Source organism: Magallana gigas, chromosome 9 (genome assembly GCF_963853765.1).
Source record: "Magallana gigas chromosome 9, xbMagGiga1.1, whole genome shotgun sequence".
In the NCBI taxonomy this organism is placed as follows: Eukaryota; Metazoa; Mollusca; class Bivalvia; order Ostreida; family Ostreidae; genus Magallana; species Magallana gigas.
In genome coordinates, this window is record NC_088861.1 from 38,330,611 (window position 1) to 38,347,762 (window position 17,152).

The 17,152-nt window shown below is 34.6% G+C and overlaps 1 protein-coding gene across 4 annotated transcripts in view; it reads right to left on the minus strand.

Moving 5' to 3' along the window:
- LOC105320268 (diacylglycerol lipase-alpha) overlaps window positions 1-12,759 on the minus strand; it is a 42,269-nt gene extending 29,510 nt beyond the window's left edge. For all 4 annotated transcript variants that reach the window (XM_011418135.4, XM_034476347.2, XM_011418137.4 and 1 more), the window contains exons 1-2: window positions 12,493-12,759; window positions 614-834 (exon numbers count right to left, since the gene is read on the minus strand). In XM_011418135.4, coding sequence (XP_011416437.4) covers window positions 614-834; window positions 12,493-12,587 — 316 coding nt within the window. In that variant the 5' untranslated portion in view covers window positions 12,588-12,759. The remainder of the gene's footprint in view (window positions 1-613; window positions 835-12,492) is intronic.
- Between the last annotated feature and the right edge of the window lie 4,393 nt (window positions 12,760-17,152).

The following is a 17,152-nucleotide window of genomic DNA, read 5'->3' on the forward strand; positions in this document are numbered from 1 at the left end:
GGAAAGTTCTGATGATCTAAAAAAAAATTACAGTGTACTACATACAGTATATACAAATTTCTGCCAAGATTTAATTTTATTTACTTCATAAAATTATCTGTTTTCAGGATAATAAAAAAATCCAGGTCACCAAACATGTTCTGATTCTATTATAGTAAGCCGATAAACATTATAGCTTGTATGCTACTACACTTTAATAGCAACATTTTAGTACTAAGACATCTGTGGTTATAAATGCAAATTGTTCAGCAATTTCAGCAAGTCACAAAATAGTTCAATATTAACTTAAATCACCATTTTGTTCAAAGCTATTGCATTCCTGGGGGGTAAATGCACTAAGCAATAAACAAGTGTGTACAATTTATGCAGTAGAATATCAAAAGATCCACCCATTAATGTGCAATACTCTCATGACATGCATATTTCTAATATCTAAACTATAAAAGTTTCATCCTATGGTCTCTGAATTCATTCTGCACTCTGCACATTACATGGTGCAAATCACTGTTTATATCATGTGGAAAGAGTAAAATATTCTCAAATGCTAAGGAAATAATCCTTATTGATTTTGCTCATTCAAAAATGGTTGTATTTGATTTTGTGTGAACCTTACCGAGCCTGATGTACAATATGTACTGCACGCTAACTCTGGGCGTCGTCTCCAAGATGGTTCCTCTTAGGCTGACCCAGAAAAGGACCGTTTCTAAAATTAGCCCCACTGCCAGGGAGACCACATATCCAAGGTCGAAGGACCACAGAGACACTCTGGCAATGAAACATGTATCCCCGTAGTCCGAGGCGGTGACGCCCATCGTTATGGACAGGATGGTTAGCCTGAAAAACAACAGAGAAAACAGTTGGACTGGTGGCTCACTACAACCATTGACAATTAGTTCTCAGATGTCTTCATGTATAACAGTTGCTAAAAGGCCTATATACATATGTAAAGGGCAAAAGACAAGAAATTCAGTTCTTCTGAACTGTGAATAATACCGTAAAAGAGCTGGGTGTTCACTGTCATTTTTTAGACTTTTGTAAACACCTTACAGGGAGGACCTCTAGATAAAAATTTGGAAAAACATTTAAATTTCGAGGCCAAAGCATTTGGGATTTTTCTTCATTTAAAGTTGCTGTTAAAATCATATTTTTAAAAAATCAATTGGTGGATGTGTTGGATAGTTTGTTGCCCATCAGGCCTACTGAATGATACCCGTGTATCATCAGAATACAAGGTCATTCACACTCATAACACTTCCAATCAAATAGCCATCAAATTACTGGCTACTGAACTTGCATGCTTTGATATTCAAATCCAATCTCTCTTAGAAATAATGTGGTGAATGTAGTTCCAATGGCAAGAAACTGTAGGTTCATGTTCTAGCATTTCATAATATTGTTACACATAATCTACTGTAGATTCCTAATTAAACACGAGGAACTCATATCCGCGTAAAATCGCGAGAAGCACCCTTTGCAGATTGAAAAATCTCGCCATTATTTTTTTTAAAGTTGAGAACTATAAGAAATAAGGATAAAAGTTCCGCGTTCGCAATTTTATATTCTCACGATTTGATACAAAACAGCGGGATCGCGGAATTAAGTACTCGCGAAATATAAGGAATTTACAGTATACCTGGTCCAATATATATCAGAAAAAATTAAAACAAGACGTTAGGGGCCACATTGCTCACATTAGTTAGCAAAACAGCTATAACTCTAATCAAATCACCTTTAAGGAACTAAATACTAGTAAACATCTGGACAATTCAGTAGAGTAGGCAGTTAAAGAGTTGTTAAAAAGATTTTGAAATGTTCTCCATAAATAAATCTGTAAAAAAAATTGAGCCCCTTTTGTTGTTTGAGTTTAAAGAAGATTTTTTCTCTATTTTAATATCCCTACATAAAAATTCAACTTCCCTTTACTGCCCTACCCCATATCTGAGAATCATGATTTGAACAAAGTCGAATCTATAGACTACCTGAGGATGCTTTTACACAAGTTTCTGAGCTTTTCTGGCCAAATTATTTTTGTTAAGAGGATTTTAAGAACCATTCCAATAATTATTTGGAAAATCTAAATTATGAAATGAAGGGTGCTGCCCTTCATTTGAACAAACTTGAATCCCCTTCACCCATGGATGCCTTGATCCAAGTTTGGTTTAAATTGGCCCTGTAGTTCTAGAGAGATGTCGAAAATGTGAAAAGTTAACAACAATGACGATGATTACAATGATGACAAAAGACAAATTTTGATCAAAAAAATTTCCATGAGTCAGCTTAGGTATGTTAAAAACGATGGATATAAGCTGATTTTGGTAAGATTATGAAAGATTCATATATATACATGACTGTATAACAAAGAAAATTGCTAGTTTGAAATTCTGCATGATTCTATGTATAGAAACAATTTCAGGAAAAATCCAACACTTTGGAGTTGTGGTAGCTAACTCAAAACATATCTTTTAATTAAATTAAAAAATGACATTCAATTTTTCTCTCCATAAATTGCATCATATCATACTATTATTGGATGCATGTGTATAAGGTACAAAGTAGGAAAAGGAGTTCCTCATTGTAATTCTTCTATCTAAGCCTGCTTTTGGCTTCTATCTGGTATCTAATTGAATGTACTTAACATGCAACAGTAAATGTCTTATTGCCATGCCCCTTAACCTCAATTACACGAACTGTCACTGTGCATTTATAGGATCTCACAAAAAAGTCATCATTCTGACAAACACACGCCGGTGCATCTGCCGTTAGCATCTATTGCACCACATTATCCAGGACATCTCTTTGGGGGAAAGTCTAGAAATCTGCCCATCGTACTCCCAAACGGTCAAGCGAGAAATGACAGTAGTGGGTTCATAATTGGTAACAGACCATATTGTTTTGAGACTTTCCCAGATTATTACTCTGCCAAATCGGATCAATATTTGAAGACAATGAAATTAACATGCGGGATCAGAGTCCCGAACATTTTCTGCCAGAATCGTTTTATCAGCTGAATAAACTTGGGATTTAAAGCGATCAATACAAATCCAGTACCCCAGGAAGCTGGAGAGAAACCGTGTGGTCTATGTGATGTAGACTGGAATCGTCAGCATCAGACGTCTGCAGTCTGACAATGGCTCTTGTTTGTTCTGGACCGCTGTATTAACTTGAGTGCAATAGTGCATCATACAAGCTTTCAGATTGCCGGAACATCTAAAGTGACATTGGTTCACATCCTACACACAATGATGAATGCATCAAAGCTCACTTAGAGCTTGCTCAATACCATTAACAATTATCATTTGTTTGCTGAAAGAGTTCAAAAACACATATTAAATAAAAGCCATATTTGAGCAATTATAAACCCAGTTCAAAAACCAATCTATCATATTAATAGATTATTACATGGAGTAATAGACTAAATTTACGACACCTTAATTAAATCAATATAATATGATTTAAAACCACTAAAAACAAGACAACCATAGACTTTTTTCCTCCATTAAGTTTATGAATATAAAATAAGACCATGAAGAGCACAGTTACATGTGTTGTATACTTGTATACCCTGTCTGAACTATGAATTTGTGACACAAACTTGACACTTAATAACTGGCTGTATCAGATTCAGACTCACAGAAATGATATTTCATGGCCTCAGGGATACAACAGCTTCACATGACAATGCTGGGGTAGGATTTCCATTCAGAACACGGGTGTGAAGCTGGGGACCATTGCTCAACAGACCAGAGCCAGTCGCCTGAGCTGTAATATCTAAAACCTTGCTGCTTGTTACATGTCATTGCCACTGATTTCTTGTTCTTTCCTGTGAGTTTAGGTTATCTGGTTAAATTTCTGTAATAATCTGGAGTTTAAATTTTGAAAAGCTGGAAATGTTGGAATTGTTACCAATTTGAAAAGAAAATACAGGCAATAATAAAATTTCCCGTTATCGTTCAAAGAAAATCAAATATTCTATTCTCTTACAATCTCTGTGCGGTGACCTATTGATCTGCAGAAAATAATTATAATCATGACAAAAGTGCATTTTTTTATTTTTAAAAGACCATGCTAATATTTGTCTATTTTCTTCTGTAATCATGGAAGAACACGAAATGCTAGCTATAATCAAATGATATTAGCATATTTCTTCTGATCAATATTGTGTCTGATAGCAATTGATGCTCTACTGTTATATAATATATTTCAACCAAGGCAAGATATACATTGAGAATAGAGAGATCTGCTTGATCATTGAAAAGTGTGTCTTTCTACAATCATAATTTAAATAAATTCAGTTTAAATGTTATCACAAAATAACATATATATTATGCGTTATACAAGGTTGTTGTCTATGAATTAAGAGGTGCAACAATACATATACTAGCGTGAAGTTTAATCAGTTTACAAGTGAAGTATGCAAATCAATCATAAATTAGTTTCATATATCTTGGTATGTAAACCTGCATGTTAAATTACCGGTACATATTTATCTCATTTAATTAAATATCACAATTTTTAGCATTTCCCAATCAGTTAGGATTGATTCATCTAATGGGAACCATGATAATGATTTAATTGTATGATTTATGAAAAATATAGTGTTTCAAAATTTGTTGAGGATGTAATTAAAATTTATGGGCGCGAAGAGGATCCATTGAGAGTTCTTATGCAGTTCCATTGTAAAACAAACTTCTGTTTGCACAGTGGTTAAACTGCCTTAAATTTTTAGGTTTGCACTAGGGTAAAACTGCCAAAAACTTCAAGAACTATATAACATATAGCAGTGTGAGCCTCTTACAGACTCTTGGAACTACAAGAAAGAATAACAATGGATAAGCCTTGGTTGATGTTAGAAAGAATAAACTCTGATTGTTCTCAAAGTGGAGGCCTGGATTATAAGGCATCTGCTTTGTGGTAAATGTAAATTACAACAAGAATCTGAGTGGAGCAGGGTTCCCAATAACTTTCAAGGAAGCTGGGGGAAAGCAAAATATGTAGGTGGCAACTTGTCGTGTGTTAAAGAATGGGGGGGGGGGGGGGGGTTACTAATCCAAGGGTGTGCATGTTACCCAGAGAGTTTCCATTGGTTATACTTGTCCTGTCTTGATATCTGTGCTTGACAGTTGAATGTGATGTCTATTCACTGAACAAAACATAGGTCTTGAAGATTTTTTTCATCATTTAAGATTTACAATTAAAGTGGAATAACACCTGGAAAAAGTCACTCAACAGTAAATTATTTGATTATGAAAGATATAATGATAAATAAACTATACTTAAGTCAAATAAGCAAAAAATTTGCAGACTGGGGATAAAAAATGAATATCTAAAAAATTCAATTCAGTAAGTAACAATAAAAGCCCCTTCGGGATTCGAACTCGGGATGTACGGATCACAAGCCCGACACTTTATCCACTCGGCTATGGAGTAATTTATAGTTACGTTAATGTCGATGAAATCCTTTTAATAAAACAAAATAGCGTTTTGATCAGAGGACAACCATTTTGTGACGATGTGTTATTCCACCTTAAAGTACTGGTCAATAAGGCCACAAGTCTGCCAAAAGAAGTGCCAATGAAACCCACCTTCAACCATTCAATCAGACATACCGGTAAATACAACAACATGTACACACCTAACCAGACAAAATAACTTTAAAATGAAAACAACCAACCAGACACCATACCTACAACATGTACAGAACTAAACAGACATCATAACTAAAACATGAACACAACTAACCTGACATCATAACTACAACATCTATACACAACCAGACATCATAACTACAACATCTATACACAACCAGACATCATAACTACAACATCTATACACAACCAGACATCATAACTACAACATCTATACACAACCAGACATCATAACTACAACATGTACACATAACCAGATTTCATAACTCCTGACAACTGCCCCTCCCAAACCCCTATCTGATGACCGTGTTTGACTCAACAGTACCAAGTCCAGGGGTGTAAACAAAATTTCAAAGCTGAACAAAAACAATGTTCAGTAATACCGGTAATTCATTTAAACAAAAAAAGATGAATTTGCAAATAACTATTTTCCAAAAACAAAAAATTATGATGCTTTGAATGTTCATGAAAATATCTTTTTTTCGGGTACTTTTTTATAATTTTATTAGGAGAAGGTCAACAAGCATTTCTTTAAAGGAGATTGATCCTAGCCAGTCCACCAACATTATACCCAAACAATCAAGTCCACCAACATTTTACCCCAACCATCCAGTCCACCAACATTATACCCCAACTATCCAGTCCACCAACATTATACCCCAACCATCCAGTTCACCAACATTATACCCCAACCATCCAGTTCACCAACATTATACCCCAACCATCCAGTCCACCAACATTATACCCCGACCATCCAGACACCAACATTATACCCCAACTATCCAGTCCACCAACATTATACCCCAACCATCCAGTCCACCAACATTATACCCCAACCATCCAGTCCACCAACATTATACCCCAACCATCCAGTCCACCAACATTATACCCCAACCATCCAGTCCACCAACATTATACCCCAACCATCCAGTCCACCAACATTTTACCCCAACCATCCAGTCCACCAACATTATACCCCGACCATCCAGACACCAACATTATACCCCAACCATCCAGTTCACCAACATTATACCCCAACCATCCAGTCCACCAACATCATACCCCAACCATCCAGTCTACCAACATTTTACCCCAAACATCCAGTCCACCAACATTTTACCCCAACCATCCAGTCTACCAACATTTTACCCCAACTATCCAGTCCACCAACATTATACCCCGACCATCCAGACACCAACATTATACCCCGACCATCCAGACACCAACATTATACCCCAACCATCCAGTCCACCAACATTATACCCCGACCATCCAGACACCAACATTATACCCCGACCATCCAGACACCAACATTATACCCCAACCATCCAGTCCACCAACATTATACCCCAACCATCCAGACACCATATCTGTACCATCAACCAATTGTCCAATAACTGATCAGGAACTCATCGATTTGACAAAGTTAAAGACTCACAATGGACACATTTAACTGAAGAAAAAAAAATCAATTATAAAATTACTAGATATTATCGTTTTCTTATCAAAGAAGAGATTTTTGGTTGACTGACTTGCTATTTCATCGTTGACTGGTTACTCGTAACAGAACACTTTCAATCAATACCAATAAAACATTTCATAAAGTCGCACTTAATCAAAATATCAATATTCATTGACATTTCTGAGCTGAGCTAACAAATTCATTCCAGCGAATCCTGTCTGCAGCAATGGCAGATAATATTATCATTAATATAACCCATAATGATCCAAAAAACTGTCATTTCCCCAAAATCATATTATTGGGATAATAAATAAGCAATCAAATCACAGGGCTAATTAATACACACTGCTTCAAGTGAGACATGTTATTACGGGCAATTAACAAAATCAGGACACTTTACATTCTTACTGTGCTAAACAGTAGGATATGTAATTAACAGTAATTGATAGCAGAAGGGAACATAATGGAATAAGTAATATATAGTTCTATCATTATCATTTCTATGTCACTGATGTAGTTTGCTTGTTTAGTGTCTTGTTTTTATATTTGGGAAGGGGGGGGGGGGGGGGGGGGGCAGGGCAGTCATTAAGTGGGTCAGTCTAGTATTAAGATTTATTGAATGCATAACAAGAAAAATTACTCAGACCCTGGGTAGAGCCTTTTAAAAAATAATGGCTGATATGTCTAAGCATCACTAGAGGTGAAATTCTTTGAATTGATACTGGATGGACAGAGCAAATTAGAATGAAATTTATTATCTTACATATTGATCTTGCTTTCTGGGCTTTATATTAATAATTTTGGGTGATCCCTTTTCATGTTGTAATTGACCGGTAAGGGCCAAAGCAATTGCGTCCCACGTTATAGGGGCATCCCTGCGGAAATTTCGGATGATCAGACCAGAAAACACAATTTCAGCTTGGGACCCGAGGTCCAATATTTACATAACTCACACTGCTGTCCGACACAGCGGCAATCCAGGCCGCACTTAGTCAATATATAATTTAATCATACTTTGGCAACGGGAATGAAAAGTAATTTCAACAGACAGCAAACTCCCCCTCCTCTCGGAATTTCCTGATTTTCAAGTAACGAGGAATATAAAGTATTTTGAATTGCTAAAGGACTCTGGCTAATGGATTCTTTGCCTTTTCATCTTAAATTCAGTAAAATCCCTGTCTATACCATGGTTTTCATTAGATTTTGTTCACAAGAATTACCTTAAAAAAACATCTGAATAGAAAAGACTTGATCCATCAAAAGATTTCCTTTCAATCGTTTTAAACTATCTAATGTCTTAGAACTGAACATTACATTTTCAAAATGAACTGATTATTTATTCAACAGGCATAAAAATTATGCAGTTATCTGTTAGTTTGGGGAGAGGTGAGGGGTTGGTATATGAACATTCTGTTTTATGAATGTAATATAAATATAGTGACAAAGTGACAATGTATTTATACCTCCTGCAAAATGTTACATACATCTATATGTGTGTATATATATATATATATATATATATATATATATATATATATATATATATATATATATATATATATATATATATATGTGTGTCATTGTATACACTTGTAAATTTTGCTAATTATAAAAATTAATTGATAGTGGTACAAAATTGATATTGGATGCGGAAAACTTAACAAAAATGGCATATTATTTTTACTTTTGCAGGCATAATTTAAATGATACAGATATTGATATTAACAACTTCCTTCATTTACTTTAACATGTATAATTCAATGATGCTGATATTAGCAGAACTAATTACATGTATAGACAACTTCCTACATTTAAATATATCTATATTGTAATTCATTGAGACATGATTCAGGTACTATGTAGATTATGTAGATTTGACACGCTGAACTTGATGCAGTTAGGCCTAAAAAAAGAAGTTGTGTGTTTCGGGTAACCCGACCTAACCTACAAAAATGGCCCGATCCTACCATTTTTATCTTATTTCCAATAAAAAAATACGTTTTTAAATATGAAACAAACAAACACTTTTAGGATTCATGCAAATAAATTATGATAAAATAAAAAAAATCCCTACCTAACTAACCTAATTTTTTTATCAGTGTTACCCTAAACACACAATTATTTTTTTTAGGCCTTACATAGCTTCCTGCATGGAGTAACAAATCAGTGTAAATGAAGCGTACAGTGAATGCCTTGCAGACTTGGGGCTGATCCAAATGAAATATATGCATCTTATAAAACAGTAGCACAAACTCAGTACTGCAGGTAATAGAAACAGCCCCCCCCCCCCCAACAGCAGTCACAGAGAAAATGAATGTCATTTGAATATATATAGAATTTAAAATATATATTATAATTTTCTCACTGCCTGGGTCTTTGGTGATATCATATATATTTCTTTTACAAGGAATTCCATGTACATCAATACATGTACATTGTGTACATCAATACATGTACATCATGTACATCAATACATGTACATTGTGTACATCAATATATGCACATCATGTACATCAATACATGTACATTGTGTACATCAACACATGTACATCATGTACATCAATACATGTACATTGTGTACATCAACACATGTACATCATGTACATCAACACATGTACATCATGTACATCAACACATGCACATTATGTACATCAACAACATATACATTGTGTACATCAACACATGTACATTGTGTACATCAATACATGTACATCATGTACATCAATACATGTACATTGTGTACATCAATACATGCACATCGTGTACATCAATACATGAACATTGTGTACATCAATACATGTACATTGTGTACATCAACTCATGTACATCAATACATGTACATTGTGTACATCAATACATGTACATCAACTCATGTACATCAATACATGTACATTGTGTACATCAATACATGTACATCATGTAAATCAATACATGTACATCATGTAATTTAATCAATACATGTACATTGTGTACATCAACTCATGTACATCAATACATGTACATCATGTAAATCAATACAGGTGCATCAATAGATGTACCTGTATTTTACCTGTACAGACTTTTAGGGAGTGCCTTTTCTTTGGTATTTTTTCAATTCATTTAATATATTTCTATTTTTACATTCTTCAAAAGCTGACCAGAAATAAAAAAAAAAAATTTAAAATGGAATTTGAATAACGAAGAGGAAAATTGTCTTGCCTCATGAAATTAGCAGCCTTTACAATACACCTGTGTTTGTTCATCAGACATTCTACAACAAAGGAATAATTAGCTGCAGGAACCTTCACAGTAAATCTAATACCCAGGAGATAAAAGAAGGGAATGTTCTCTACACACAAAGGCTGGAATAAGAAAAGATTCCTGATTATCTGGAAATATCAGGCCATTGTTTAATTCCTATCGCTCCCTCTTGTTTACTCAAACAGATTTTTCTGGCACTGGCCTCCAAATACACTTATTAGCCAGGTTGCAGATGAGGTGTTAACACTATTCCATTCAACCTATGAGTAGATTTCTGACAATCACTAATTTGAGGAATTTTTGTAATTGGAGTACCGGTAAATTTTGGTTTTTTTTCAAACACTTCATTAATAAAATTAATTGAATACATTTTAGTGACTTCAAAAATTCAAAGTACCTGTCGTATTAAATTCCTTTATCATTTATAAAACTAATAAGGCTATACTTAAAAAGTGAAAACCAGTATCATTCTAGGACAGAATATATATCATATGAGGATCAAAGAGTAAGTTAAGGAATCTGGCAATCAAGGCAGCCAAAATTTTATTTAGTACCAAACGTTCATAGAGGGCAAAGATCTGACAGAGATTAAAGCCCCCCCCCCTTGAAGAGCTCTACCATAATCCTAGTTCCTAGCAATCTTATCACAGATAGTGTGAAAAAAAATATTAGTATTAATACTGGTCCTTTTAAGTTTGCCTTTTAAAAACATAGCTCTTGTGTTCTTGGGCCAGTAAGTGTAATATTGAATAAACATGAGTTATGAGAATTTTAAAATCACAAGACTGATTAATATCTATTTGTGTTTACTAAGTTTTCAATGCTATTAATGGACATCAGGAGGCAATGTACCGGTATTATAATTCCTATGATCAGAATTCACTTCTCCAGTTGCAAAATGAAAACAATTAAAGCCTCTGCAAATGGATTAACTCCCTTCTCCATCCACTAATCATCACTGTGCAATATTTAAAATACCGGTATATACCGTACACGGTTTTTTAATCAATTGATTTTAACAAGCATTTCCTTTTTGACAGGCTAAATAATTACACAACCTCTCTCTCTCTCTCTCTCTCTCTCTCTCTCTCTCTCTCTCTCTCTCTCTCTCTCTCTCTCTCAAAAATGTCAAATCCCCAAGATAATAAAGTGGAATTCTCATGTTAACTAGATCTATAGTGTCAACTATCTCTTAAATGAAAGAAGAAAATTAAAATTGATATATAAACGCATGAATAAATATATGATTAGCATGATTATGAGCATAAAACATACATGTACTAATTTAACCACATACACATTTAAATGGTTGTTGAAACTATACCAAAGTTTTATCACTATTTCTGATTCTGAAACTCAAAATTAAAGTGAAAGTGTTCACCGTAAATAACCTTACATCAGTGACAACAAGACAATATTATTTTTTAATGTTTAAAAACAGCATCCTGTCAGAAGGATTTATAATGAATCATTGATCCCACACAATAATATAGGACTATATTGCTTTTTCGTTTGCTGATATGGTAAGGCGGTTTGTTTAATTTATAATGAGTTACACTCTAATGTATCATGGTTTGTCAGTTTCTGGCATTCAAGTGCATACAGAATTTGTTTATTGTTGTCGGGTTGCTATTGTTACCTGTGCAGTTTTTATTTGCAGTTCATGAATTTTTACAAAAAAAAACTTTCCCCTTCAATACATTTTAATACAGGGACTGCAGAGCTTTCCCTTCATCCATCATTTTTCATTTATCAGTTAGAAATCTAGGATGTGTGTGCAAAGAAATTTATGGTACACAAAACACTAATGAATTTTACTTTAATATTTAATATTAAAGTTTGGAATATTTACTTTAAAAAAACAGGTCCGAAATTGTAATATATATAGTTTAAAAGGTAATTGAGAAGTTTATCCCCATATTCCACCATTGAAAATCGGATCGAACAAGTAAGTATAACTTGCATCATCAAGATCCGCCACTGTGATTAAATAAACATGAACATGTGTGTTGTATTAGTGGCACTTAGAACCAAAACCTATAATCTGAAAACTACCCAACTGTGCCCATTGTTCAAATGCTTTAAAAATATTTTTTCATGTCTATTGCACACCAAAAATACAAAATGAAAAGCAAAAACCCTCACCATATCCCATGCAGTATCATCAACGTCAATGCTGGCAGAACGAAATCGTCTGACCCAGCCGACCATCTTCGTTTGAATACAACGATTCCCGGCATTTTAATTCCAGAGATAAAACACAAACCATTTGTACGTCCAAAATTCCACGAACGAAATTCAATCCTCACACACCCGACAAAATAAAAGTAGATTCTCCGCGCTCCATCATTCGTGTGTTTTCCCGGCCAAGTCAACAGACGATGTTTGTTTACTGAAGCGAAACGCGGTTATACTAATGACCACAAGGGTGGGAAAAGAAAGGATTTTTTTTTCATATTTCTTAGAGCGTGCATAAACGTAAGTTTATCACGAAATAATTATGATTAATTCATTAAAATGTAAAATTTTCAACATATGCGAATGTTAACAGCTGAATAAAATATATTGAAGGGGCGGGTTCAAACATCAGTCCGCGCCGACTGCCTGATAAAATAAAAACTACATGCATTGATATTGATATATGAAAATAAGGAAATGAGGAGTGAAATTGAAGTTATATATACTACCCCCCCCCCCCCCCCCCCCCCCCCACGGATTAGGATTTTGAAGATTTGGAAAAGTTTAAATTTCCCCCTTCTTTTTTTTTGCTTAATTGTCAAGATTTTTTGGATGAGTCTGCCCCCTCCCCCCACTTTCAAAAACGATGCTACGTGCCTGCATTATGAATGTATTTTCATCAACAAAGTATTTTCTCCTCTGTTAATTAGAAGAAACTATCAGTTTAAGTCCATTAAAAATCAAACCAAATTGGATATACATTTAAAGTGTTTTTAACTTGTCTAATTACTTGTGATTTGTCCGAGTATGAATAGTAGACGGAATCACGAAAGTGTAAATAAATCTCCGCGAATATGAGAATCCCACATTTGTCAAACCCGTTTTCAACATATTGATATAAACATTTGATACCTGGATTTAATTATTATATAGTGACCCTTCAATTTATGTCGACAAACTTAACAGGTCGTGATAAAAAAATTGTTTAATATTTTGTCAGTGAAAAGACCCACTGTACACATGCAGTAACAATAAAAAATGTTTCTTCCTCTTTATAGATCTATATAAATCTATTTTGGTGTAAATTCACGCAACAAATCGAAATTTCCGTGTATAATGTGTGCATGATATGAATGTTGCATTGTTTTGTTGTTAACCGCTGAAAATGTGTCACAAGAAGTGACAAGAAAATTTGATCTGAAGTTTTCATTTTATGATCAAGATCTATACAGTGTCCATTATTTACTAGAGATTGACCATAAAGTAAAAAGTTTAGATCAAATAAAATATTTCATTGAAAATATCAGTTTTAAACACAATCTTTGATCACGTTTGTTTTATTCATGTCCAATACATATTTCTGGTTCGATATCGTCAACATCGCGATGTATACAATATTGATACGACATCGATTTTACATTGTCAACATTGCCGATATTTCTTTGCTGTTAACATCGTCGACATTGTTGACATCGCAACGTCGACAATGTTGAACCGATATCGAGTTTACATCGTTAACATTGCCAATATTTCTTTGCCGTTTACATCGTCGATATCGCAGCGTTGACGATGTTGAACCGATATCGAGTTTACATCGTAAACATTGCCAATATTTCTTTGCCGTTTACATCGTCGACATTGTCGACATCGCAACGTTGACGATGTTGAACCGATATCGAGTTTACATCGTTAACATTGCCAATATATCTTTGCCGTTTACATCGTCGACATTGTCGACATCGCAATGTCGATGATGTTGAACCATTATTGAATTTACATTGTCTACATTGCGAGTAGAAATATACAATGTAAGACATATAGAATATCAATATGTTGATCATCATTGCGATATTGACAATGTCGACGATGTAAACAGGATATAAGAGGTACGATGTAGAAGCGATGTTGACTCGATGTCGATCAACATTGCAATGTCGACGATGTAAACAGGAAAGAAGGCACACGATGTAGACACGATGTTGACGATGTAAACAGGTTCAAAAAATACAATGTAGACACGATGTTAACTCGATGTCGATCAACAATGCGATGTCGACTCGATGTTGGTCAACATTGCCATATCGACAATGTTGACGATGTAAACATGATATAAGAGGTACGATGTAGACACGATGTCGACAATATAAACAGGAAAGAATGCACACGATGTAGACATAATGTCGACTTGATGTTAGTCAATATTACGATATCGACAATGTCGACGATGTAAACAGGATGTAAGAGGTACGATGTAGGCACAATGTCTACACGATGTCGATCAACATTGCAATGTCGACAATGTTAACAGAAAGAAGGAACACGATGTCGACTCGATGTTGGTCAACATTGCGTATCTACAATGTCGACGATGTAAACAGGATATAAGAGGTACGATGTAGACACAATGTCTACACGATGTCAATCAACATTACGATGTCGACGATGTCGACGGTGTAAACAGGATATAGGAGGTAGGTACGATGTAGACACGAAGTCTACACAATGTTGATCAACACTGCAATGTCGACGGTGTAAACAGAAAAGAAGGCACACGATGTATACACTATATCGACTCGATGTCGATCAACATTGCGCTATCGACGATGTCAACGATGTAAACAGAATATAAGAGGTACGATGTAGACACGATGTCGACCCGATATCGATCAACATTGCGATGTCGACGATGTAAACAGGAAACAAGACACACGATGTGGACACAATGTCGACTCGATGTTGGTCAACATTGCGATATCGAAAATGTACAGAGGATATATATGGTACGCCGCAAATGCAAATTTAATTATTATACTTATATGATATTAACACAATGTCTACTCGATATTGGCCAACATTGCGATGTCGACAATATTGATAAAACATCGTGCATTGGACATACCTCGTTTGTTTATGTACGTAACGTTCATGATTAAACCCTATTTAAGCAATCTATCGTTATCATGCACTTTTAATTTCAATAAAATGCATAACATTCAAGTCAAAATTAGAATTAGTAGAAAGTATATTAGATGTACAAATATTCACAAACAGTGTACAGTGACTTCTCTCATGAATATCCTTTATTTAATAACACGTGACCTGTGTGACTCGGGTGATTATTAAAAATGTTAAAAAGAAAAAAGGCTTGTTGGCCGAGGCCATTTTTATACTACATTGTATAATTCTCTTAAACAGATGAGTTCTAAATAAGGGTATGGGAAAGCATTTAAATTTGAAAGTGAAAATAAAAATTGTTTAATTTTCATCTCAGTCTCTGTCACATCGTCCTATCACTGGTATAAAGCCAGAGTCCGGAAATCGTTGAAGCGTCCATGCTATTGCATACACATCAAAAGCCCTTGACTTTGAAGTGCAAAGTGAAGACAATATTTCCCTACAACAACCGTACAAGTAACAAACAACTAAAAAGTGTGTTAGAGGAAGATGATACTTAGTTTTAGACCAAAACAGATAATACATATATTCATCAATCAATCAAATAAAACATTTTTCATGAATAAAGCAGATGGGAATTTTTAAAAACTCATTCAATTAGACAGATTTATTTTTTTAATAATATTTTATTCAATATAAATTATATTGAATGGGAGAAAGCAGCAGGCACAGCCTTCTCCCTAAATCAAAGAGGTCAAAATGAAAATAATTAATTAAAGAAATGATATAAATGAAGAAAAAAAATTCAACAAATTCATGACTCATTTTTTATGAGTTATGTACTGGGCATCGCCGGAAACGAGTGGTCATGCAGTCTTATATACACCCACTGATGCCACGATCGTCGTTCAGCTCGGTTCCTTATATATCGTTCTCCTGAATAATTAATGCCTTATTAATTCTGATTGGCTCCTTCAAACTTAGGTGAATGAAATCTCACAAATGGTGGAAATCAATGATTGTACTGATTGTACAGCATCCAAAATCCAAGAATTTTGCTTTGCTTTTGGTGGACTGAGAATAATTAGTATTCGTGGAAAAGAGCAAAGATCTTTCCATGAGTGTGTCCAGTCAGTTAGCGTTCAAGAGATTGACTATAGTGGGTTTCTAGCGAACTTAGTCAATTCTCCTTATATGGCAACCAAGCTCCTATCTATTCCTTAAGTTTGGAACAACAGCAGCGTGCCTTATAATTGTTATTCACGATCTTATACTTTTACATGATTATGATTTAATGTACAGTTCTTAATTTAGTTAAGTCGATGCCAACAAATTTTAACGGCCGGGAAATTCTCTAAAAACAATTTTGTAAATATTGAACGCCTACAATAAATAGATATGGCCAGATATTAGTCCTAACTTTTACACCATTTCATTTGTAACCAGTAACAACCTGGCACTGTTTCCTGGTGACAAAACTAACATAACCTATGACAAAGCTGTTTATTTTCTTTCCGCTTGGTTTTATTTCACCTTTTTCTGTTTCTGCTGGGGTTCTTATTTTATTTGGTTACAATGGTTACAGCTATATTATCTTTGTGACATAGGGTAATAGTGGTGACAGTCATTTTCATGATTTACATTGGTCTTTTTTTATTTGGTTACATTGGTTACAATGGTTACCCTAACCCTAAACTAACCCTAAACCCTAACCCTAAACTAACCCTATAAC